Here is a 24910-nt window from a genome sequence, read left to right as displayed (position 1 = left end):
GATTTGCTCATTGTGTTGTTAATATTCTACTGCAGGAAATTAAAAAGAACGATCAATTAAATGAAATAAAACAACAGAGCTGTTTTCCTGTAGGAATCCACTTTGGGTTTGACTGAGTTTGATGTTTCATTGCAGGAAACTTTTTTTTTTTTTTTTTTTTAACAAAAAAAAAGTGGAACCAAACCTCTTTTTTTATATATATATATATTTATATCAAATATCTTTTTGTGCATCAGAATAACAGAAGTGTCTGGCCGGGTCCCATGATGATTATGTATGAGCTATAAAAAAAATAAAAAATACTGTAACGTGTAAAAAAAGCTTTTTCCATCCGGTGAAAAGACGATAACAATGCATGTGGAGGAACTAAACAAGAAGTAGATTTTTTTTTCTCTTTTTATTGTGTTTATGGGACTGTTTTAAAGCAGATCTTCATGGTTCCCAAGGTCATTTGGTTATTTGATTTTTAATTTATGCTCAGTCACTGCGTGTTTCATTAGCTGAAAACAACACACACACGTCCAAGTTGACCATAATTGGTCTTGTCCACCGCTGTCACTGTTCACTCCACACATCAGCTGTTAGGCAAAAGCTAAATGTGAATATTTTGGAAATTCCCCAGGTCTGCTCAGCCAGTACAGGCTGCTAAGATGTAAGTAGGAGGTATGAGGTTAGAGGTGGGCGGGACGGGGTTAGGTGACTAAGAGGCTACCCTGCATAAATACGAGGTCCTCAACCCCAAAGAGAGAGACACAGTGTGGAGACGACAGCAAGAGACAGCAGTCAAAACAAAGAGTGAAGAAAAAGCAGAGAGAAGTATTTTAACAGCTCTTTTTTTTTTTTCTTTTTTTTGGCTGTTATTTTTCAGCAGCCAACAATCGATCTCACCATGAGATGCTGCACTTTAGTGGCGTTTTTACTTTTGGGGATAAGCGTGCAGGATGGATGGAGCATTCCCCTCAAGTCCGTCTTTGTCACCTTCCCGGGAGATATCATCAAAAACGTGACGGATACGGAGCTGGCAGAAGTGAGTAGCAGATGGCTCATTTTGTTTGATGGATGGAGAATCTACCCCCGAAAAACAGGGAGCCATCAAGCTGTGCAGAAAAATAATTACCCAGACAGAGATTGCTATCATCTTGTCAAGGACTTTATTTAGACTAACTGAAAGGTGCAACAGAGACGTAAACAGATGTCTTAGAATTTATATGAGTTTTTTTTATTTTTTGTTATTATGCATGTCTGTATATAACCATCTGCCTGGACTCACAGATTTCTTTCGTCACGCTGTGTTTGCAGGGTTATCTGAAGAAGTTTGGCTACATGAACACGCTGCAGCGCAGCGGCTTCCAGTCCATGGTTTCCACCTCCAAGGCTCTGAAGAGGATGCAGAGGCAGATGGGGCTGGAGGAGACCGGAGAGCTGGATAAACCAACCCTGGAGGCCATGAAACGGCCCCGCTGCGGGGTCCCCGACGTGGCCAACTACAAAACCTTCGAAGGAGACCTCAAATGGGACCATCAGGACGTCACTTACCGGTGAGTGACGAGGACGAGTCTCTCACGGGAGTCAATGACACCATCATGCATTAACGTGTTGAAACCAGCACAGAGGGCTCGTGCTGCTAAATCATCAAGTATCCCCTCGGACATTGTCAATGATATGTAAATTCCTCCACAGGATCATCAATTACTCTCCGGACATGGAGAGCTCATTGATCGATGACGCCTTTGCCAGAGCCTTCAAGGTGTGGAGTGATGTGACCCCGTTGACCTTTACCCGCCTCTTTGACGGCACTGCGGACATCATGATTTCATTCGGAAAAGCAGGTACAGACTAGTTAGACGTACATTTAACAAATCTTTATATAAGACGACATACTGTCTGTCTGGACTGAGAACTCATCCCGGTACTGCGGTATCCAGTTACAAGGGTTAAACTTTAGCTACTCTAAAATAATTGTGTATAAGAGAAGGATGGATATACTCGGGTGTAACAATAAAGTTGGTCCAGCAGTCTGATCGCAGCGGGGAAGAATAAGCTGATGTCACATGAGTTGGTTTTGATAAAACGCAACCTTAAAATCTCACATTGACTTTAAATGTATTCTCCTATTAGACCATGGAGACCCTTACCCATTTGATGGGAAGGATGGCCTTCTGGCCCACGCCTATCCTCCTGGTGAGGGCCTGCAGGGAGACGCCCACTTTGACGATGACGAGTACTGGACCCTGGGAAAAGGACCAGGTAATCAACCCTGACAACACGTCAACCGTTCCCATGCGGTTGTCTCCCCCAAGTGTTCACTTCACAAATAGCATTGAATATAATCCTGTTTTTCTTCTCTTGTCAACTCAGTGGTGAAGACTCGTTATGGGAATGCAAATGGTGCAGAGTGTCACTTCCCATTTATTTTCGAGGGTAAATCTTACAGCACGTGCACCACCGAAGGGCGCTCGGACAACCTGCCGTGGTGCGCCACCACAAAGGACTACAGCAGAGACCAGCTGTACGGCTTCTGCCCCAGTGAACGTAAGCTTGACACCTTTTATTCTCTGTGGAAAGCCACGGGTCAGGAGTCTGTTTCTGATCGATACTGAACATTTAACTCCTCTCCGCAGTTCTGTACACGTTTGGAGGAAACGCCAACGGGGCGGAGTGCGTCTTCCCCTTCATCTTCCAGGGAGAGGAGTATGAAGGCTGCACCACAGACGGCCGCAGTGACGGCTACCGCTGGTGTTCCACCACAGAAAACTTTGACAAGGACTTTTCGTACGGATTCTGCCCCAGTCGCGGTGAGTGACCGCAAACCAACCAACCAACCGCCGTGCGTAAAAGCGCAGCGGGATGCTCGGTTCCGCAGCAACGTATTTAGTTTTAACCGTTTGTTTTGTGGCGCCCGTGTTTATCCAGACACTGCTGTAATCGGTGGAAACTCCGAGGGAGAGCCCTGCCACTTCCCCTTCGTTTTCCTGGGTAAGGAGTACAACTCGTGCACAAGTGAGGGACGCAGCGATGGCAAGTTGTGGTGCGCCACCACTGACAACTATGATGATGACAAGAAATGGGGTCTCTGCCCTGACCAGGGTAAGATACATAAATACAAAACTAACTGAGTGCAGATTATTGAAATGTATATATTGGATCTGTATTAATGTACAATTTTGTCCACACTTCTGAAGGTTATAGTCTGTTCCTGGTGGCAGCTCATGAGTTCGGTCATGCTCTTGGCCTGGATCACTCCAACATCAGAGAGGCTCTCATGTACCCCATGTACAGCTACATTGAAGATTTCTCCCTGCATGAAGATGACGTTGAAGGCATTCAGTATCTCTATGGTAAAGTCCAGATATAGTCTTCCATCTCTGCCAGTTTTCCATCAATCTCACACAAGCTAATATTTATATTTACACTCTTTGTTGTTGTCTAGGGAGCAAAACAGGACCCGACCCCACTCCCCCACAGCCCAGGCCCCCCACCACTTCTCCCTATCCAGACCCTGACCCCACTGACGAACCTAAACCGACCGACCCCACTACCCCCGTCGTGCCAGTGGACCCAACCAAAGACGCCTGCAAGCAAACCAAATTCGACACCATCACCGTGATCGACGGAGAACTGCACTTCTTTAAGGATGGGTGAGCGGCTTGTCCTTTCTCATGAGTAAAACTCACAATTTTAAATGCGAGAGAAGCTGATGTCTCAACTTCCATGTTGATCAACAGACTGTACTGGAAGAAGAGTAGCAAGAGTGAAGCAGAGCTCAAGGGACCTTTTACTATTTCCGACAAGTGGTCTGCTCTGCCAGCCGTCATCGATTCATCCTTCCAGGATCTTCTCACCAATAAGCTGTATTTCTTCTCGGGTACGGCACCATCGCAGCAGTTAAAACATCACTGCCACATTACCAAAGACTGCCGATGTTCCTAATTATCATAACCTTTGTCCTGCAGGGACTCGATTCTGGGTGTACACAGGAAAGAACGTGCTGGGTCCTCGCAGCATTGAGAAGCTCGGACTTCCCAGCAGCGTTCAGAAAGTGGAGGGAGCTTTGCAGAGGGGGAAGGGCAAAGTGTTGCTCTTCAGTGGGGAGAACTTCTGGAGGTGAGTTTGAAGTCTGCATCTAGTGTACTTGACTGGTTAAATCTGTGTGCGCGATCTCAGTCTCTGGATTGTCTGTTCAATGAAGGCTGGACGCGAAGGCCCAGAAGATCGACAGAGGCTACCCCAGATACACTGACGCTGTGTTTGGCGGCGTTCCCAATGACGCTCATGATGTATTCCACTATAAAGGTAAGCAGATCTGTTCGGTTCCTATAATTGATCACTAAATAAGAGTGGGAAAAAGTAAGAACTCCTGTTTGTATTCTGTTAATTAAACGTCAGCGTTTCTCTCTTAGGTCACATCTACTTCTGCCGGGATCGTTTCTACTGGAGGATGAACTCCCGCAGGCAGGTGGACCGCGTCGGCTACGTGAAGTACGACCTCCTCGGCTGCACAGACTCAGCAGGCACTCGCTACTAAGAGACTTTAAATAGACAGATGAGCTGGGATTTGTCTGTAATTTGGTTCCATTGTCCGTACGCAGGTGTCAGGGGGAATGTGATACAGTGTTTGTGTGCAGCGCCGGCTCTATAATGCGTGCGGTCTCTGGGATGTATGTAGGTGACCTTCATTTGATGGCTGATGATTATAAGAACATCCAGCTTCGTGTACATCGAAGTCCAGCAGAAAGCAAAGTGCATTGTAAGGCCCTGCCCTGGCCTCAGTCCGATAATCTGTGAACTTGGTTTTAATGACCTGAAATTTGAGAGCCACAAATTTTTTTAATACAGCTGTCTGGATCAGCGTCCACTCATTTCCTCAATGATTTCCATGTCTGACAGGCTCAGACTCCGAACATAAATATTTTGATATTTATAACAATATCTTAACCTATTATTTTTGTCTCAACCTTTTTTTTTTTTTTCTGTAATGTGTTTTATTCTGAACGAAATGGCTTCAAGGCCGAATACTTGCACTGGACGACAATGCATGTCTCCTTCACTGAAAATATTTATGAAACTAAAATATTTGTTTTGTATTAAAGTTTTAACTTTACATGCAATAAACATTTGATGGGAACAACCAACCAATCCCTGTCTGTCTTCAGTCTTCTTCCATTCCAGCAACTTTATTTCTGTCCACACCCTCTACTATTATGTATTTATCAGGCACATAAGTCTGGGACGTTACAACAGACCTAAGTTTTCTTCTTTCTTTTAATTTAGGTATGAGAACATCGTTCATAAATGGTAAAGAGAAACAAATGAAACAACACTTTTCCAAATAAACTTTATAGGATCTGCGCTGTGGAGCAGAGGTTAGTGCTCCAGTGACCCATGAACGGGATGTGAGCGGTGGATGGATGATATTCTATTGGGTTTTATAGGTTAATAATTAAAATATTTAATGGACAGGCATTTGTTAGCTGTTGTCCTGAAATGAGTTCTGTGCTTTTAGTTTAGAGCTGAATAACAACACCCTGAATGGCTTTGTGATTCATCAGTAATAAGTGTTTCTATTAGTTTAGTTTTTAGTAGTTTTACTTCACCCGTGTCATACAATTTATTAACTTTGCCTCAAAAAATGTATAGCTGTAAACCGAGGCATATATATATATATGATACAGAAGAGTGAGAACAAGTGTCTTTATTACACACACCTATATACACATACATTTGATCTATTTAACATGTCTGAAAAGAACATGGAATTTGTTAACCTTATCTAATCACACCCCTTCGCTAGTTTTCAATAATCATAATTTCACATTCATTCAGACTGCTCCCACACATGCACGCACAAAACATCTACACCAAAATATAAAATTATACATAGAAACAAATGTTAAAAAAAATAATGAAACAATGCCATTTATTTAATGAGCTGTGTTTTGGAATGTTTTGTTTACTGTTTTAATGAATTTTTTGATGCATGAATGAGCTTCAGTGAATAGACATTCAATTCATAAAGAATTTAATCATCAGATGGGATGTTTTAAGACACACCATGTTGCACTCTTATAAATAAAAAGTCTGATAAGTAAGAGGTTTGAGAAGAAATTGGATTTTAAGCCACACATAAGAAAACTGCATATAAAATTACTTTTATAAAGAAAACACAACCGCTTTAAGTGGACGTGTATTACTCCGCGCCCTATTGCGTAATGCGCCTTCCTCTTAAAACAATAGTCCATTAATTGAATCAAAACATCACGTCAATTTATGAATTTTAAGGAATTTAATCTACGAAAAATAATTAGTAGGAATACAACGTACAGTTGTGTGGAATCCTATTAAAAGGGTTAGCAAGAGAATATTAATTTTCAATAAAAATAATAAATAAGTTCCGGTTGCACGAGCAGGAAGGAAGCGAGGAGATACTTATGGCGCCCGACTAGAAAGAAGCAACAATTATCGGTTACTAATTCCTGCTGGACTTTAACGCCTCCGGAGTTTAAGACGCCCGTCAGCTCGAAAAGACACGGTAAGAAAAAACGTGTTGAGATCGCGGAGCCGCGGAGGAGAAAATGTTTTCATTTTCTTCAGGGAGAGTTTTCGGGCGGTCTGCCGCAGCTCAGGCCCTCGAGGTCCCCAGTAGAGCTTTGAGATTGCCTGAGTGTAAAAAGGGGGTCGACTGGTGGAAAATGGCGACGCGGAGCAGGCAGGACAGAGGGCAGCTAGGCCCGCTTTAAAACGGCTAACGCGTGTCGCTCCGCTCGTCCTTACCTCCCCCTACACACAGTGTACACACGCTTTTTCCAACAACAAAATGCCGAGACACAACAAAAAGTGCAATTATCGTTTACCAGCAAGCTATACTTATGTGTTTATTTTATAAAAACGAACATCGAGGGAATGGCGACGCCGCTTAGCTTGCTACGAGCTAATATGCTAACAACAGTAATCTGGTGTTTACTCCAGTTTGCAAGCATAAACATTGACAGAACATGGGCTGGTTTATGTTATAGGTCGATATATATCTAACTTATCATAAATCTAAGGTTACTTAGTGTAAATACTCGACATCGATGCCAATCTGACAGCGCTGATCGCTTTGCTACACATTTTTACACCATGATGTATATTTAACATTGAATAACGGTGAGTTAATTTAAGTAGAGACACAAAAGCACGATTAAAAGTTTACGTAAAAGCATGACCACGATGGGAAAGTATAAAGAATGGTGTCTCTATCCGAAAGACTTGTGGTTAAAGCCTGTATGTATTTATTTTTTGTGCAGTGACCTGTTATAAACTAAGATTATATGTTAAAATGATTATCTCGACTGTTATTGATTCTTTATATAATATATATTGTTTGTTTAGTTTGACCCCTGACATTAATTCAGAGTTGAGCATATTCAGTTTATTCTTAACTTTATTATTCTTAATTTAAGCGTTGTGTGTTATTAGTGTGGGTCTGCGTGTGTTGTTAATCACAGGGAAAACACACTCATATTGTGAGCTTCAGGTTATTCAGGGTCACCAGTTAACCTCAGATGCCTTTATATTGTAGGAAGAAACCAAAGCAAGCAGGAAAAACACAAACTCAATTCCAAAAAGCCCAACCTGGTGTTGAACCCATAATATTTCTGCTGTGAGGCGAGTGTGCCAGCCACTACACAAGCAACTTTATTGGGTACACTTTGCTAATAATGTGTCGGACCCTCTTTCACATCAGAATTGTCTTGCTTCTTAATTTCCTGAATTGGTGGAAATACTCCTCAGTGATTTTAATCCATATTAGCTCAGAGGACAGTGAATTCACCATCATTTATATAAACTACATTGATATGATTTGATCTTATTGAGCTGCTGCATTATCCTGCTGGCATGTTTCTTGTGTTATGATGGTGAGCACTATTATCTATTCTGTTGCTTGCTGGCGTAGGAGGGTGGCCACCACCAACAGGCTCCACAAACTATTCAGAAAGGCCAGTGACGTGGTGGAGGTGGAGATGGACTCTGTGCATGTGGTCTCCGAGAGGAGGACCCGGTCCATCCTGAACAATGTCTCTCACCCTTCCATGATGTCCTGGTCAAAAGCAGGAGCTTCTTCAGCAACAGACAACAGACTAATATTTCCAAAGTGTACTACAGAGCTTCTCATGAGATTCTTCATTCCTGTGGCGACCAGACTATAGAACTCCTTGGTGAACACTACAACATACTAAAATTCATGCAAACCCCATGAACACATGAAATGAGACATAAACATTTGTTTACATCCTCACACGATGCACTCATGGTGATGTTCAAAGATGTCACTTTGAATGTAATGTTGACTCTACGATCATGTTTCTGTGTGCAGGTATGGATGTGGAGGAGAATGAGGTGGAGAGCAGCAGCGATGCCGGCCCCTCCGGGATGGAGGAGCCGTCTGAAAGCGGCATGGGCATGGAGTCATCGGAGGCCATGTCTGCAGACAGCAGCGACGCCGCCGCTTCTCACGCCACCGCCCCGGAGTCTGACTGCCACGTGGGACAGAGCTCGGAAGGACTTGTGGTAATTGATTGCGTGCACGTGTGAGAATGCCACAATGCAAACAAAAAAACACAGTCAGGATACGTTTTTCTAAAAAGGGATCATGCGCGCTCCATTCCAGGTGTTCATCCCAGAAACCAGCTCCAGTACAGATGTCAGGGTGTCTTCAGTCCACCTCCCGGACTCTTCCTCAGTGGCTCAGTCCACCAGCGTGTCCAGCGTCTCCACAGTGACTCAGTCAGTGCTTGTGTCAGAGTCCGCCCAGGTGCTGGTCCACTCCAGTGCAGTGTCCGAGGGAGCCATGATGGTTTCCGACTCAACCGCCTCTACCTCGTCAGATTTGGGCTCTGCCATCGACAAGATCATAGAGTCCACCATCGGCCCAGACATCATGAATGGTATCTTTAACGCTCCTCTGGGAGCCCATATGAAGTTCAACTCCAAACATATCAAACAATAAACATTTCCTACAATTTATTTCAGGTTGCATTGCTGTGACCAGTGCAGAGGACGGAGGTGCAGAAACTACACAGTATCTGATATTACAAGGACCAGATGATGGTAGGTTCTCACCATCCTAACACAAGCAAATCGGTCCTAATCATTTTGGGTTTCTTTGTCACGTCAACTCTTTTGACTGTACAACGCCAACTTTATTTTTCTTCTAACTTGTGAGATATACTGACACTATTGACCCACACCACAACTATGGGAATTATTTTTGATGAATTGTACACAATCCATCCTGCATGTATTTGTCTGGTCCTGGGGCTTCTATGGTAGCCCAGATGTCATTTTCTGCTCTGTCCTATCATCTAGCCATTGAAGCTCTTGCTGAAGGTCCCACCTCCACTTGCCTGGACCAGGGAGACCTGCAGGGCGGCCTCGAACCCGACCAACCCGACGATCAGCCCGGACACTCGGGTTACCCAGAAGACAGCAGCAGCCAGCCCGACCAGCCCCAGCACTCCCATCCCTCCCAGTACATGGACTGCAATGCGGACGGCCCGGACCAGACGGGGGAGTCTTCGTCTTCCTACGTGGAGTGTTCAGAACCCGACCAGACGCGCTCACAGTCCATCTTCCCCAACTACAGCAGGAATAACAGCGACCAGGACCTGCCCGGCTACGTGGAGTGCAGCGGTGCCGACTCCAATCCCACCAGCGGGAGTCGATATGTGGTTGAGTGCAGCGTTGGGTATCTAGAGTGTGCAGTGGACGGGGGAGAACAGCCGCACCACTCGCGCAGTTACATTGATAGCAGCGCAGACCACCGGACCCAGTCCAGTCGGCAGTATGTGTCGGCGTACGGAGGGGAGTGCGTTGCGGCCGCAGACTCCGAGCAGCCCGGTTGTTCTCAGTACCAAGGCGGGGACGATGACGACGAAGACGATGAGCAGAATCAGGATCCAGATCAGCCTCAGCATTCGCAGCAGCAGCCACAGCATTCCCTCTACATGGATAACAGCAACGGCCCCGAGGCCTCTCTCTACGCTGACGACAGCTCCTCGTCAGACCACCCGCAGGCGGACACGGTGGGCTCCGGCGGACTTCCCGAGGGGCTGGAGTGCAGCGAGAGTCAACCGGGGCCCTTCATCAGCAGCAGCGGGACGTACACTTCGAATCCCGAGCAGCAGTGCTCCCAGAGCCAAGAGGAGCCGCAGGGCTCCCAGGATGAAGCTGGGCTGGTTAGAGACATGGAGACCTCCACAGTGGCAGATGGCTCCGGGGACCGGCCCCCAAACCTGGCCGAGTTAGAGGAAATGATGGAAGTCGTGATCGTCCAGCAGTTCAAATGTAAAATGTGCCCTTACAAGAGTGCCTCCAAAGACACACTCATCAACCACATGAGAGACAAGCACTTCAAACCTGCAGGTAAGATAGCAGCGACTTGTCACCAGGGTCATTGGTCGTTAGTTTCATTTAGTTCTGATTTAATTTCTGCTCTTCTCTTTTAGGGGAAATGCCAAAGAAACGTAAACGTGGCCGACCTCCGAAAAGTGAGACGTTGGCCCGTCAGAAGGCAGCGAGAGAAGAAGCAGAGAAGAGGAATACAGGAAAGATGAAGGCCGATGAGCCTCAACAAGCAGAAGAGGAGGACGGCATCGTGGACGCTGGTGCTATTGATGATCCTGAAGGTCAGTGAGAAAATGTTTTATCCGACATATGAGTATGTTTCTTTTAATATTCCAACTCCACACTCCAAATTGAGAAAAGTTGAATCAGGATTACCAGACAGAGATTAAGCAACAGGGATCCAGAGACTGTCACTCAGAGAAATTGTGACACAAACTGCAACTTATCAAGAAATAATTTTCTTATTGAGCGAAACTGAAAAAAACATATAACACAGTGCCAAAACATCCACCTCAAGTTGTAGAAGAAATAAAACCTCAGCTGAAGATCACCTTTTAAAAATTTTAATTTGACCAGAAAAACCTTGTTGAGAAAAAAAAAATCTCTTTTTCAAGAGTGTCCTGGCCAAGACAGGCAGCAGTACATTAAAGTTTCAGACAGAACAGGCACATAAAACACATTAAACATGATAAACATATAGGAAAAAATGGCAATACATTTAAAAAACAAAAAGGCAAAAAAATTTATCATAAAAATTGGCCACTAATTAAAATTAAGTCTATTATTCAAGACATCTGCAGACAGATGTGTCTGTCTCCAAGTCACTTATTCACAGGTGAGGCTCTACAAACACATTTGCAAGCGGTAAACTTAACTACATACACTCAACTATTATAAAGCACAGAAATATGTGAAATTCTAAACATAAACACTGAAAGAAGACCATTTTATCAATAATCAAAAGTCTAATGGTTATTGTTTGAGGATGTGGATTCTTCTAAGTGAAGCTCTTTCAAAAATAGACACCATTAAGTTGTTAGCTCCCAGAAGCAGAATTAGATTGCTGCTATTGAAGGGCTGACACTTTGCGGTGCCGTCGATCCGAGAATGTTTTTAATTAAAATAATTGATTAGTCTGTAAGTGCAGTAACTTCAGGCCAAATTAGTTTGTCACAATGTTGTTTATCTCCAGTTGACAGTGACTACAGCCCAATGGATGAGGACGGCAAAGGAAGACCACCTGCCATTCTAAAGAAGACCACTACTCCCATCTCCTCCTCATCCTCCTCCTCTTCGTCTCAAGGGCGTCCTCGACGTAAAGTCGGCCGTCCGAGGAAGTACTGTGTCTTAGATGAAGGCTACAGCAGCAAAGGTGGGCTTGACCAAGAAAAACAAAACCAAAAAACCTTGTACTTAATGGAAGCCTTCAGATTTCTTCACTCTTGTTTATCATCTTTCCCTCACAGAAGCGGAGGGTGTTGCTAAGAGCTGTGCGGGAAATTCCGACTCTGGAGCTTCTGAGGAGGCGAGTTCCTCTGGGCTGGGCAGCGGTCCGGGTATGCTGGTCGATGGAGACGCAGCCGAAGCAGCAGTGAGCCAATCAGACTCTGAGAACAAAGACCCGTCATCCAACATGCAACCAGAGGAGGAGTTCTTCCCCAGGAAACGAGGTCGGCCGTCCAAGCGCTTCCTTCGCAAGAAATACAAGAAGTATATCAATCGAAAGTGAGTGTCGGGACTCGTTCGCTTTATCAATTAAAAAAAAAAAAAAAGAATTCAAAATAAAACTCATTATATCGTCACTGTCTTGCAGTCGGTACTATAAATCCCTGAAACCTCTCCTGAGACCTCACAACTGTTGGATTTGTGGTTCTCGATTCCTCACTCAAGAGGACTTGCGCTTCCATGTGGACTCTCACGAAGGAAACGACCCCGAGCTCTTCAAGTGCCTGCAGTGCAGCTACCACTGCAAGCGCTGGTCGTCACTCAAGGTCCGCCGCAACCAGGCGTGCCGTCCACACTTTCACAAGCCTCTTTTTTTAATTTTTTTTCTTATTACCGTGTCCTAAAAATCCCACCGCCTGTTTTTCAGGAGCACATGTTCAACCACGAAGGCAACAAGCCGTTCAAGTGTGAGGAGTGTGATTACTCCAGCGTTTACAAGAAGGACGTCATTCGACACTCTGCAGTCCACAACAAAAAGAAGTGAGCAACTCGCATGAGTTCTCATTGAAACATTCTTTAAACCAGGATGGTCACATACAGCCCTATATCCAGTCAAATAGAGCCATGATTACCTTTAAATTTAAACTTTCAAGTTTTCCCTCATTGTGTTGCAGAGCTTATGTGATGTAAATGTCTATAGTTTCACAAAACCAAACAATTACTACTGAAAATGGCTCCAATCTCATAATAAAGCTAATTTTAATGAAACTTCTGGTACAAAGTACAGTGAAATGTCGCGAATACTTCTCCTATAGCTGATGCATTATGCGTGTTTTTACAAACTCACCCTGACAGCTTAGCTTTGAGGCTAATGCCAGTTTGATATCTTTCATGACAGCGTCACTGAGATCTCCGCTCAGGTCTCGCTGTTGTGTGTCGCTACTCTTAAGAAATTTGTTAAGACATCAATGTTTTCTTTGAAATTCTTACAATTTTCTTGGTGGTTTGGCAGGATTGGAGCCTTCTGCAGGCCTTATGTTTGACTCCCCTGTTCTAATAAGAAAATAGGTTGTGTTTTAAAAATTATGACTGATTTCTTTCATTTTTTCTATCTTGCAGGAAGAAGAAAACTGAGCAGGTAAGAGTTTTGGTCTCATTCGGACTCAAACTATTTTACAAGGTCATAGAAGAGTGATAAGCTTCCTGTATATATCCTGAACCGCTGCGGTGTTCGTCAGCACAGCAGTGTAACCGCTCTTCTTTGTGTTGCAGGTACCGAAAGTGTCTGAATTCCCCTGCCCTGTGTGTCACCGGGTTTATCCCATGCAGAAGAGGCTGACTCAGCACATGAAAACACACAGCAATGAGAAACCACACATGTGCGATAAGGTCAGAATAAGTTCATACTATACATTATTATCACATGATATTTATTCACGTTCTAAAATACTTGTACAAAGAAGAGTTTCTATAATGTCGTTTGAGCTCGACATGTGAAGTGGCAGGAAATTTCCTCGTGCTTTTTCTCCGTTTTTCTAACTTAATGTGCTACTGGTATTTATCAATTGGTTACAAGGGAATATTTAGGAAGTGGCAGCTAAAGAATTGCAGTTTTTCATGGTAGACGTTTGTCGTTGATGATGCCTCTTTGTCTTCACAGTGTGGCAAATCCTTCAAGAAGCGGTACACATTCAAGATGCATTTACTGACCCACATTTATAGTCTCGGGGACAATAAGTCAGTAGTGAAACCTTCATTATTCACATAACAGAGAATTATCATCCTACCATGAATAATGACCTTTTGCTTTTCCCGCACCAGGTTCAAGTGCGAGTTCTGCGACTATACTTGTGAAAACAAGAAGCAGCTGCTCAACCATCAGCTGTCCCACACAAACGATCGGCCCTTCAAGTGTGACTACTGCAAATACTCCACCTCTAAAGAGGAGTTTCTTGTCTCACATTTGGCCATCAAACACACAGGTCAGTGCAGGAAAAGAAAAAAAACTTTTCATTCAAGCAGCCGATTTTTCTGTTGACCTCGTCTGATGAAGACAACGCTCTGTGATGAATCTCTTCAGGTGAGAAGCCGTTCTCCTGCGACATGTGCCACTTCATGACCAAGCACAGGAAGAACCTGCGTCTGCACGTGCAGTGTCGCCACCCCGAAGCGTTTGAGGAATGGTCGGTGGCTCACCCCGAAGAGCCGGTGAAGAAGCGACGCAGACCTTTCTTCACTCTGCAGCAGATTGAGGAGATCAAGCAAAGACACGACGATACGCCGGGGCTGCAGAACACTATTGTGAGTCTCTTTAAAGTTTGTGTTTTTACTTTACTAGGAAGTCATTTGTGTGTTGTGTTTAGTGGAACGTGCAGGTCGACCACGTTTGTTCTCTTCTTTGTCAGGTGGCTGTTGATTCTGCAACACTGCAGGCCATGCAGGGGATAGAAAATGCCTCGGTGTCCCAGGATGCTTTGGGAAACACCACCATCATCTACGAACAAAGTCAGAATTGATTTCTCAAGATATTCTAACATGTGTGGCATGGTACATTAAGTACAGACGCTGACTTCACACCTTTGTTCAAATTCTCTTTATTGAGATTTGCACAGAACAAAACGGGCGAGATTGTTGGACAGTCATAATAAACAGCAGTTCCGTCGCAAAGCAATATTTCTCTGCAACGATTGTCAGAGACGCACTTCTAAAGGGCTCCCCGGTCTTGTGAATGGTGTCTAACCAACCTTTCAAAGAGAACCTAATTCTCTCCAGAGTAACACATCGCAGCATCTCCTGAGTCAGTGGGGTGGAATGAAACCACTGAAGGAGAATCAGTCTTGGAGCAAGTAGCGTGGTAAAAGCAATGATATTCCGAGCTGGTTTAGGGACTCTGATTGAGGTTCTGATTCCAAAGAAGGCAGTAATGGGTTCAAGCGCTATTGTTTGATATATGACCTTCTGAGTGTTTCAAAGATAACCGTCCAAAAACATGTGGCCAAAGTCAGCGTGTGTCTGTCTGCACCTATCGCAAGCGTCAGTCCTACCATGGGTAGATTTTGGCAAGTTTAGTGTTGATAAAATACACTTCATGCAGAATTCTACATTGTAAAAGGTTGTGAACACTATTTACTATCTCCTGTTCATTTTCATCCGATAAGTGAATCCGGAGGACGAGTTGGAGCTGAGATGCCACAAAGGCCTCGGAGTTTGGTTCAGATGCTAAATGAGAGTTAAATCTCCAGAGTTTAGTGGGCGGTCTGCCCTGAGAAAAGCTTATGTGCAAAGAAACCAGAGCGTGATCAGAGATTAAAATACTGTGGCGTCCGCATGGGAAAAGAAAGAAAAGGCTTTACTGGAAGGATACATACAAAACACACACACACACATCCCTATCCGTGTAGGAATTTAACCCATGAATCTTTACTTAGATAGAGCACCATCATGCGTCTACATTACAGTGAGAGAGGAAAAAAAGGGGGAAATTGAAGAGGTCTCGGCCTCTTTCCACTCCAAAGTGCATTTTAGTAAATGAGGCTCCATCATTAGCAGCAACTTCACACCTTTCTGTTCGTCAGGTGAATCCGGTGATCTGTCCGCTCAGAACGCTCTGGACCTGCTGCTCAACATGAGCAACGCCCGGGAATTGGTCGGAAACTCGTTACAGGTTAGTTCTTCACAATTTCAGAGGGTTTTGCCAAACGAATTCTTTCTTAGCAAACATTTCCTGATTGTTTTCTTCAGGTGGCCGTGCTGAAGTCTGAGGGAAAACCTTTTGAGAAGGGAACGTGGAGCGCAGTCAGCACGGCGCCGGGCCAGGCCCAAAAGATTGTCACCTTCCACGTGTCTGAGAACGGAGAGACGGTTCTGCAGGAGGCCTACGAGGCAGCCAACTCTGCCACCGGGGAGCTTGCACACATCGCCATTGAAGCCTACGAGGGAGGAAGTGAGTTCAGTGTGGTGGAGCAAGCGGCTGAAGAAATCCACAGTCCAGGATACAGGTGATCAGACGTCTCGTGGAAGGCTATTCCGATGAGTATTTACAACGTCCTAATGTTTTTTAACTTCCTGTGTCTCTGCAGTAACGGTGACAGCAGCCCCTCCCAGGCTTTAGAAGTTAGTGGCCCAGAGAGCCTGAAAAGTGACAAGTATTATCTCACCTCGGCGCTGGCAGAAGGTGTGCTGCAGCAAGTGGAGGTAGTTATCACACCAAGCGTTCAGTATTCGGCGTATAGAGATCCTTTCTGACCGTCACTTGCTTTTCCTCAGCTGAGCAGCGAGCCCCCGGCCTCCCCGTCCGCCTCGAGTCCCCACAGTCCCGGCACCAAGAGGTTCTCCTGTCGGATCTGCATGGAGTCCTTCCACGGCCGCTCTGACATGGAGAACCACAAAAAGGCGCACTTGGATGCGAACACCTTCAAGTGTCCCGACTGTGACTTCACCTCCACGTCCTGGCCCGAAGTCAAGGTGACTCCCCGACAGTCGCGCAGCACGAGCCGCGTTTACGTGCTCACTTTTCTCACACAGTGATGGAACGAGAATGACAGATTCAGCTTCAATCCCAGGATACTTCGCATTGGGAAACTGGCACATGATCTCATATCCAACTCCTCAGATCCGAATGAAGATTGTTTACCCGAAGCAAATGTAATTTGATCAACATCAATTGTACTGGATATGGTTCATGTAACTGTAACTACTGATAATTACCCGTCTCTTTTAGAATGTTTGCATTAATCCATGTTTTACTATCAGTTGCAGCAGTGATGTCAATGAATTCATTGAGCAGGTTTCTCAGAGCACGACCGACTCCCCCGCTGACTGTCGATGTCCCGGCGTTTTGTTTCAGTCTCACATGGTGCAGCACTCGTACCTGCGTCCTCACAAGTGCCCCAACTGCAGCTTTGCCTCCAAGAACAAGAAAGACCTGCGCAGACACGTGATGACCCACACCAACGAAAAGCCCTTTTCTTGCAAAGTCTGTGGACAAAGGTGGGAGCAAAGCATTTCATTGTTGATGGATTTACACGGAAATACAGACCAGCTGTCAACATCTAGTGTGTGTGTGTGTGTGTTCAGGTTTAACCGTAACGGTCATCTTAAGTTCCACACGGACCGTCTTCACAATCAGGATCATCCAGTTCGCAAAGGCCGGACGTCCTCGAATCAGCAGACCATCATAGTGAACAGTGACGAGGAGGCCCTGGTCACGCTGCAGTGTAAGAAACAGCATCACGGCTGAGTGTGTGTTACTGGAACGGCATTAATAATAAATGATGCCCGCTTCAGGCTGCACTGTACAAAACGATAAAGACCAGTGGCTGTGTGCGTGATTTGTCTTGTGTGTCGCAGCTCTACAGACGCATCAGACGGTGATCACCCCAGAGCGGCTCCAGTCGCTGGGACAGGACCACATCATCGTAGCTCAGGACCAGGCGCTGTCGGACCAGGTGACGCCGTCACACTCTGAACAACACACACGGTGACTCGGATTTTTCGCAACCAAATACGAATGTTTTGTGCGTCAATTCAGGAGGAAGGTGCATACATCCAGCAGATCACGACTATAGACGGGCAGACGGTTCAGCACCTGATGACGGGAGACAACCAGGTGGCGGAGGTAGGAGCAGCGCCGCATGGTTGTAATCGTGCAGCAAACGCCATGACGGAGCTGTGTGTCCACAGCCAAAGTCAAACTGCTGCCGTCGAGTCCCTTTGGATTCCCTCGGATTGTGTCATTAAAAACTGCCATGTTTGTTTTTAGCTCATCATCACGTGTCCCCCTTCAGGTCCAGTATATCATCTCACAGGATGGCGTGCAGCACCTGATTCCTCAGGAGTACGTGGTGGTGGCCGACGGCAACCACATACAGGTCAGAGTTTTTAACCCCGCGGTGGATGAACGGAGCTTTTAGAAGGAGACATTGTTCTGATTCTCCTCTGCCTGTCGCTCAGATGGCCGACGGACCGATCATCCAGTACGAGCACGACCGGGCCTTTCTGCAGGAGCAGCAGGTGAGACGGATAGCCCCAAACATCTCCGGAGGGATTTCACTCTTTTGAAAAGCTCACTGCAGTGTGTGTGTGTGTTCAGATTGCTGTCAGTCATGACGGTCAGATCCAGTACCTGCCCGTCAGCTCGGAGCAACAGGCGATGGATCCTGAGGAAGCAGAAGCTGCTTCTCTCTCTGCTGTCACAGGTATTCTCCTTTTTATTCAGCTGAACTGGTTTGATCTATCCATCCATCCATCTTGTCTCACTAATGTCCTGGGTAACTATGGACTTTTAAGGGATAGGCAAAAATAACCTTGGCTTCAGTCTAGACCCATTTCGGCTAAAGAAAAGAAAAAGTGTGTGAGAACTTTTAAGCATTCTAAACTGAATCCACAAAATTAAAATTTTTGCACTGTAACCGAAATAAACCATTAATTCATTCCTTCTGTAGCTCAGTAACCAGTTCAGGGTTCAGATGATAAAGTGCTGTAAACATTATTAAAACCACCGAAGTGTGAAGACGACATTTGTTTGTTCTCGCAGCCGTTGCAGCCGAAGCCGTGGCTCAGTCGCAGACGGTTTACACCGAAGCTACGCCCGAACAGCTGGAGCAGCTGCAGCAGCAGGGCATCCAGTACGACGTCATCACTTTCACCAACGAATAATACCAAACGGACGCGCGGCGCGCCGAGCGGCACGAATGGGAACCATTAAGGGCCGACGGAACACAGACCTCGACTTATTTATGCATCCGGCCTCGTGGCTTTGTTTGTTTTTCGTAAATTCAGATTCCTGCAGTCATTGCTTCTGAACTAATCATGGAGGCTGTGCATTAAAGAGTTAAAATAAACAAGGTTGGTCTGTCCTGTAATGTTTACGTGCCTCAAACGCTTCGATTTGCAAGACAATGGTGTGCAAGTTGAAAAGTGCTATATAAGTGAAATCCATTTACTATCAACAAGAGAGTCTGAACACGTTTTGAAAAAGTGTCAACAAAATAAAATCTGTTCAGTTTTTGACCGAAGTGAAAAGAAAAGGGATTGTTTATTTTTTACCTGTAATTATATATGTTAATTGTTTAAACTGTTAAACATTGTGTTTGATTATTATCATGAATGTGTAAATATATTTAGCTTTTTTTTTTTTTTTTTTTTTCTGTTCTGGGGTCCACAAGACGCTTTGGATTGGTGAATATAAAGTCAATAAGCTGCAAGTTCACACCAAATAAATCACTTTATGTATACTTGTAGATATCCTTTATTGTGTCCAGATTGTCTGTCAGAGTGACTGTTGTTTTCATATACTTTAAAATAATATATGATTCTTCTCAGTGAGTCAGTAAAGCAATGCCGTGGTAATGCATGAAATCGAAATAGTAATGAAAAACTGTTTTGCCAAAAGTATTTGCTCGGCTATTCAAATAATTGAATTGAGGTTTTTCCAGTCATTTCCATGTGATATAATGTGTTTAGTGTAATTGACAGAATGTGGGGCCTCTAATAGAATCAGCACCATGAGTTTGATTAATTGTACTGAGGTTAAAGTATGTTGGATATGTGAGGAAGGCGCCATCGCAGCCTCAAGAGGAACTCGTCTCTCTGTCCTCCAGCTGATAATCGCACCACTTCCTCTTCTCTCCCCTGAGGAGGAGCCTCCGTTCCTTCAAAGTGGAAAACTGTCAAAATATAAAGTGCTGAGACTTTGCGAGATTCACACCAACGATGAAGTCTGTCCTTGTCTTCATTCTCTTATCAGGTAAGATCAGACTCCCTCTCTCCAGTGTTCGGTGTGTGTTAAAGGTGCCGCTGACTACAGATGTTCGTCTTGCAGAGGTTTCTCTCTCAGGAGGGCAGCAGAGGATCGAGGAGTTTGAACAGATCCTGCTGAGACTCCCCTTCCCTTCCCTCTACAACGGCTACAACAAGTCCTGCTGCAAACTGTTTCCGGGCGGCTGCTACCGGCTGCTGGACAGCGCCGGGTACACGTGTGACCTCCTGAGAGGAAGAGTGACGAAGACCGAGAGCGACGGCTGGGTCGAGTTCAGGATATCAAACGTTCGATTTGGTGATGGAGGCTACTACAGGTGTGCCGTGCTCGGGACCCAAAACCACATCTACAAGGACTACTATGTGGAGGTGCTTGGTACGTGGTCTTCAGTTTGCAGGTAATATCACACTGTGACGCTTTGACGTTGTGTTTTTAATGTAGTTACATTCTTGCGCTTTGCAGAAGGGTCACGTCACCACAGCCAGACTCAGCCTCCTCTGACAGGAACCATCGCAGCGTCTTCCGGCTCCTCCGCCCCGCCGGACTTCAGCGGGCCCGTTCTGGCACAGGACCGCAGCGAGAGCGTCGGGTAGTCACTCACTTCCTGCTCGAACAGTGCAGTCCGACAAAGACGACTCGCCGCTCAATCTTCACCCCGTCGTCTCTTCCAGGGTCCCCTGGAGCTTCGGTTTACCTTTAGTCGTCGTCGTGACGACCGCAGTGATGATTTCCATCACTTGTGTGATCAGCGTGGTTTGCTACAGAGTCAGCGCCAAGCGTCGGTCGGGTAAGCAGTTTCCTCAAAAGGGTCGTCTGCCAGTTCTTTGTGAGCGGCGTGATGTTGTGTTGTTTTCCTTTGCAGACAAGTATGGAGAAATGCTGTGTGACTCACTGGAAGGAGAGGCGCCGGTAGGTAGAAAAAAAAAAAAAAAACAGGGAACATGTCGAGTCTGTGACTCACGGTCAGGTTCGGACTTCCTCCACTGTGTCGTGACCCTGTTTGTGTCCTTCAGGAGCTCGGCGGCGTCGTCTACACGACGGTGGACTTCAGGGCTCACAAGAAGCCGGACGAGCTTTACGCAAACCTGACGACACACAGGGGAGCGGCGGCAGCGCCTGGAGCAGAGCATGATGGGACAGTGGAGTACTCCACACTGGCAACACGCCTGTGAAGTCAGGCTCAGCGCCTTGCTCACGATCCAGCCCTCCACAAGAGTACATGTTTATGAATGTTTATTCAGTTATGAGATAATATGGGTTTTTTTCGATTCGAAGGAAACACTGTTGACAAAGCTGAACATGTCTGAAAGCTTGTTTGTGATCTCCCTCGATTCACACCGTTCTCTCACACCAATTCTGGAGGTGTTGATTGACATTATTACTTGTGACGACGCCGTTTTCCAACACTTGTAACTGAACACTGTCACATTTTGTATGAAGCAAAATAATACTGGACATTTTCTGTTTGATTAAGTTAATTTTCTTCTCATTGCAATGTTTTTTTTTATTTATATTTTGTAGGTCAGTTTGAGAAACCAGGCAGATGTAGTTATATTGTGTGACACGCAGCATCAATTGTTTTTATTGCAGTTTGCTAACATGCAAACTAGCTCAGGGGTGTCAAACACATTTTAGTTCAGGGGCCACAATTCGATCTCGAGTGGACCGGACCGGTAAAATAGTACGGTGATAACCTGTAGATCGAAACTTCAAAGTGTTTCTTTGTTGTGGTGAAAAGTATATGTGATGACAGTGTCTATATTTGTGCAAAAACTAAACGATTACAATGGAAAATGACCACAATCAAACCTTCTGGTGCAAAATACGACGAAATGTCCAATGTTTTTACAAAGTCACCCTGACAGCAGGACTTTGAGGCTGACGCTAGTTTTCTTTCTCGGCAGCGTCACAGATATCTCAGCTCAGGTCTCAGTGTTTTCAGTGTCCGCCACCCTTAAGAAAAGTGTGTTTAAAACTCATTCTTGGCCTCTTGTGGACCCGTTTTGGCCCTCAGGTCTGATGTTTGACGCCCCTGCACTAGACTGTATATCTCAGTTTACAGCTTTAATTTCTTCATCGTAAATCTTCTCTCTCACTGTTTTAATGATAGAGTAATACCAAAATACCTCTTTGAAGATTTATCGTGTTGTGATTGTGAAGACTGTTGATGGAAATGACAGTCTTCACAATCACAACACGATAAATCTTCAAAGAGGTCAGATTTCACCGTCAGATTGTCTTTTGTCGCACCGATGTTGCTCCTTATCGGCTTCATCTCGACAACGTTATTGTTCGAGCCGCTCGATATTCTCCTCGCGGTGTCTTCTTCCTTCACACAAAAAGCTGGACGAGTTCTCCTTTATATCCTTTGTAAAAGGTCAAGTTTCTCTCAGGAGCGAATGAATGAACGAACGGACTGATTCTTATTCCTCTGACATTTTAGTACGAAACAAAAGCCGACGTACCGACGTTAATCTGGAGCTAAAACTGACTCGCACTTTAATAAATAAGCAGGATCCTTTGAGTTGCTTTGGCGTGCACGTCGTTTCACTTTGTGTACTTGGAATGACTTGTGTCGTGACGCAGACTGGACCTGCGATGTCCTCACTCCCTGACGGATTCGTCACCCAAAGTCAAAAAGCCGTGAAGCGCCCGTGCTGCAGCCGCAGTAACTCTGTGGGAACCGAGAAGAAGAGATTTGTTTGGCCGACTCTCCGCTGTAGCGTTGAACGTTTTCCCTGATGAAGCAGGCGGCGGTCCGGGTCGACCTGACCTCACAGGCGTAGGCAGCTGCAGGGACCGTGAAGGCCCGAGAGTGACATCAGGCGAGGCCTGGACGTCCAAACGCCGAGCAGCATGGCTCTTATTTATTGGTATTTCAAAGGTTTTCCAGCAGAAGCGACTGAGCAAAACCTACTTAATTATTTTTACTGGAGACTTTTGACGTCAGGGTAATAAATGTTTGTTTACATGAGATTCAGAAAGAAAAACCCACGTCGGATGGTATAGCATGACGACATGACTCACAGCTGCACGCTGCTCAGTTTAGACTCCAACCCTGGAATTAATGCTGACGGTCCAACGCTGACGGCGGTGCCAGTGTCAGTGATCGAATATCAGCCGGAGCGCAGTCTGTCCATTAATACAGTCTGCAACACAAGACAGCAGCAGAAGATGATGGTTACTATGGAAAAAAAAGAAGGAACATAAAACAAAGATTGTCTACTGTAGCAGTGTTTTAAAAACCACCACACACATTTCTGAATATGATGGGGGTCAAAGATGTGACGGCCAAACCCGGGATGTCCTCGGTCTGCATGTTTGCTGTTAGACTAACGCCACACACGCTGGTTGGCCTCCGTCAGGCAGCCCACCTCGACCTTCCCACTTCCCGCTTCCCACCTCCCACTTCCCACCTGCACATCCAGGACAGCTGTCAGTCTGTTTGACAGACCTCAGCGACGCCTCAGTCCAAACAGACTTTCCTTTTTGTTCCAGCGATGTTGGAAACCTTGACACCGGCCGGCCGGGTGTCCAGCCTGGAAAATGACCAGTTGCTCCATTAGAAGGTGGACGACTGACGTGAGTTGTCCCACTTGTGATTAATGGACTGTTTCGTGCAGTAAGGCAAACGTATATGGAGATATTTCAGAGTGATTTGTGTCACTGTGGTACATTTATACTGCCAATACTGTGTAATGTGTCGCACTCTGTGGTTAAGGTGGAGCCTCAGTTTATGCAGTTTGAGTTGTTTTGCTTCAGTCAGAGGATTTTATTCATGATAAACTTTCACTTTGTCTACATAAAGACTTTTTTTTTTTTTTTGCACTGTATGAAAAAAACTGTAGTTTGCAATGAAAAATAGCGATACTTTTCCATTATTGGTTGAGCGTCACACCATCGTCGGACAGCTGGAGGAATATCTACAGATGGTGGACAACAACTAGACCAAGTTGAAGTCTTCCACACTGCAGTGAAATAATCACACAGTTTGGACTTACTGGGCTCATTAACAATCTGGAAAATTACACGTGAAACAACTTGACCTTTGGGTTGTATGAGTGTGTTTTCTTTTCTTGCAGTTTTGACCTTAAAACTTAAATGGGATCCAGAACGCCGCCGCAAAGTGAGAAGCGAATCAACAAAACGTACGACATTCAGGTGACGACACCACCGCTCCGCTTCAGTCTTCAGGGTTTAACACTTTAATGAGCCCAGAGACGATCCCACCCAAACGCTGGTTGAATGTCCAACGATAAATGGGAGAGGAGGTAAAACTCGCCGAGAGAGAAAACTCTTCATGTTCTGACGGTGGGACTCAGACGAGATCATTTCCAATCTCACACCAAACTAAGTTTGTGTCTTCAAATGTCTTCCTACATAAGTTGATTATCGAGTACGAGCTGGAGTTATGAAAAGTGGGATGATGCAGCTGATTGTAAACAGCTGAACACTTAGAAACCTCATTCCACCTGGAGGTCACTTCACATTAAAACTAAAGGAACATGTTTAAATTAAAGGTTCATCATTTGCAATCAGCAGAAAATGTACCAGTTAACGTATTTTGGTATTAAATCTACAGTAACAAGTCATTATGGGGTTTTTTTTGATTGAATTTGTGAGGCGAGAATCTTATTATCCATTCAAACCATGTTGGGAGGAAAAATGCCACAACAATGTTCTTTAAAAGCTGGCGGAAGGTTCACTCTTATTATCCAACACATCATTTGATTGAAGATATAATTGGTTTAAAAAAAGTGAATTGTAGGTCAGAATGAGCCTTTTAAGTGTTGACATGCAGACGAGAGCTGATATGGAAAGTTTATACTTATATAGGCCTCTCCAGAAAAGTAACTTATTATTATTTGTACTGTCACCTCATAATAATAAGACAAAACAGCCTGGCATGTAGCATAAATAAGTTATAATTAAAAAGATCCTTTTATTTTCAGATGATTTTTCAAAATCCAATGTGAATTTAGGTCATTTACTGTCTTTTTTATATCATTGCTTTATGAATATTCTGTCTATTAAGCATCAAGAGAGACTCTAAGACAATGACTAAAGCATGTGAGTTGAAAACGAGCTGCCTTCTTCTCA

General features: G+C 44.9%; 3 protein-coding genes across 3 annotated transcripts; all 3 read left to right on the top strand.

The window, feature by feature from the left end:
* The first annotated feature begins 679 nt into the window (after positions 1 to 679).
* On the top strand, positions 680 to 5148 carry mmp9 (matrix metallopeptidase 9). The gene is made up of 13 exons (XM_080469878.1): positions 680 to 1027; positions 1300 to 1538; positions 1681 to 1829; positions 2119 to 2247; positions 2359 to 2532; positions 2622 to 2795; positions 2914 to 3087; positions 3183 to 3338; positions 3431 to 3638; positions 3726 to 3865; positions 3954 to 4104; positions 4190 to 4293; positions 4401 to 5148. Exons 1-13 carry the CDS (start codon positions 890 to 892, stop codon positions 4523 to 4525), a joined length of 2061 nt encoding a protein of 686 aa, XP_080326004.1. The 5' UTR covers positions 680 to 889; the 3' UTR covers positions 4526 to 5148.
* A 1254-nt stretch (positions 5149 to 6402) lies between these two features.
* On the top strand, positions 6403 to 19291 carry LOC308113133 (zinc finger protein 335-like). Its single transcript, XM_080469129.1, has 28 exons — positions 6403 to 6529; positions 8357 to 8550; positions 8651 to 8927; positions 9013 to 9090; positions 9349 to 10404; positions 10488 to 10667; positions 11579 to 11758; positions 11853 to 12111; positions 12200 to 12377; positions 12479 to 12591; positions 13171 to 13189; positions 13324 to 13440; positions 13712 to 13788; positions 13873 to 14033; positions 14132 to 14352; positions 14457 to 14556; positions 15627 to 15715; positions 15793 to 16049; positions 16131 to 16245; positions 16318 to 16515; positions 16898 to 17040; positions 17128 to 17267; positions 17401 to 17498; positions 17582 to 17668; positions 17838 to 17921; positions 18004 to 18063; positions 18143 to 18248; positions 18587 to 19291. The coding sequence occupies exons 2-28, from the start codon at positions 8359 to 8361 to the stop codon at positions 18706 to 18708; spliced, it is 4707 nt and encodes a 1568-aa protein (XP_080325255.1). The 5' UTR covers positions 6403 to 6529; positions 8357 to 8358; the 3' UTR covers positions 18709 to 19291.
* A 411-nt stretch (positions 19292 to 19702) lies between these two features.
* Positions 19703 to 22342, top strand: LOC308113024 (uncharacterized protein). Its single transcript, XM_080468912.1, has 6 exons — positions 19703 to 19798; positions 19874 to 20185; positions 20273 to 20399; positions 20482 to 20597; positions 20673 to 20719; positions 20824 to 22342. The coding sequence occupies exons 1-6, from the start codon at positions 19765 to 19767 to the stop codon at positions 20980 to 20982; spliced, it is 795 nt and encodes a 264-aa protein (XP_080325038.1). The 5' UTR covers positions 19703 to 19764; the 3' UTR covers positions 20983 to 22342.
* The last annotated feature ends 2568 nt before the right edge of the window (positions 22343 to 24910 follow it).

The sequence above is a fragment of the Lipophrys pholis genome (assembly GCF_963383615.2).
Source record: "Lipophrys pholis genome assembly, chromosome: 8".
NCBI classification, from domain to species: Eukaryota; Metazoa; Chordata; class Actinopteri; order Blenniiformes; family Blenniidae; genus Lipophrys; species Lipophrys pholis.
This window is presented reverse-complemented; position numbering and strand designations above follow the sequence as displayed.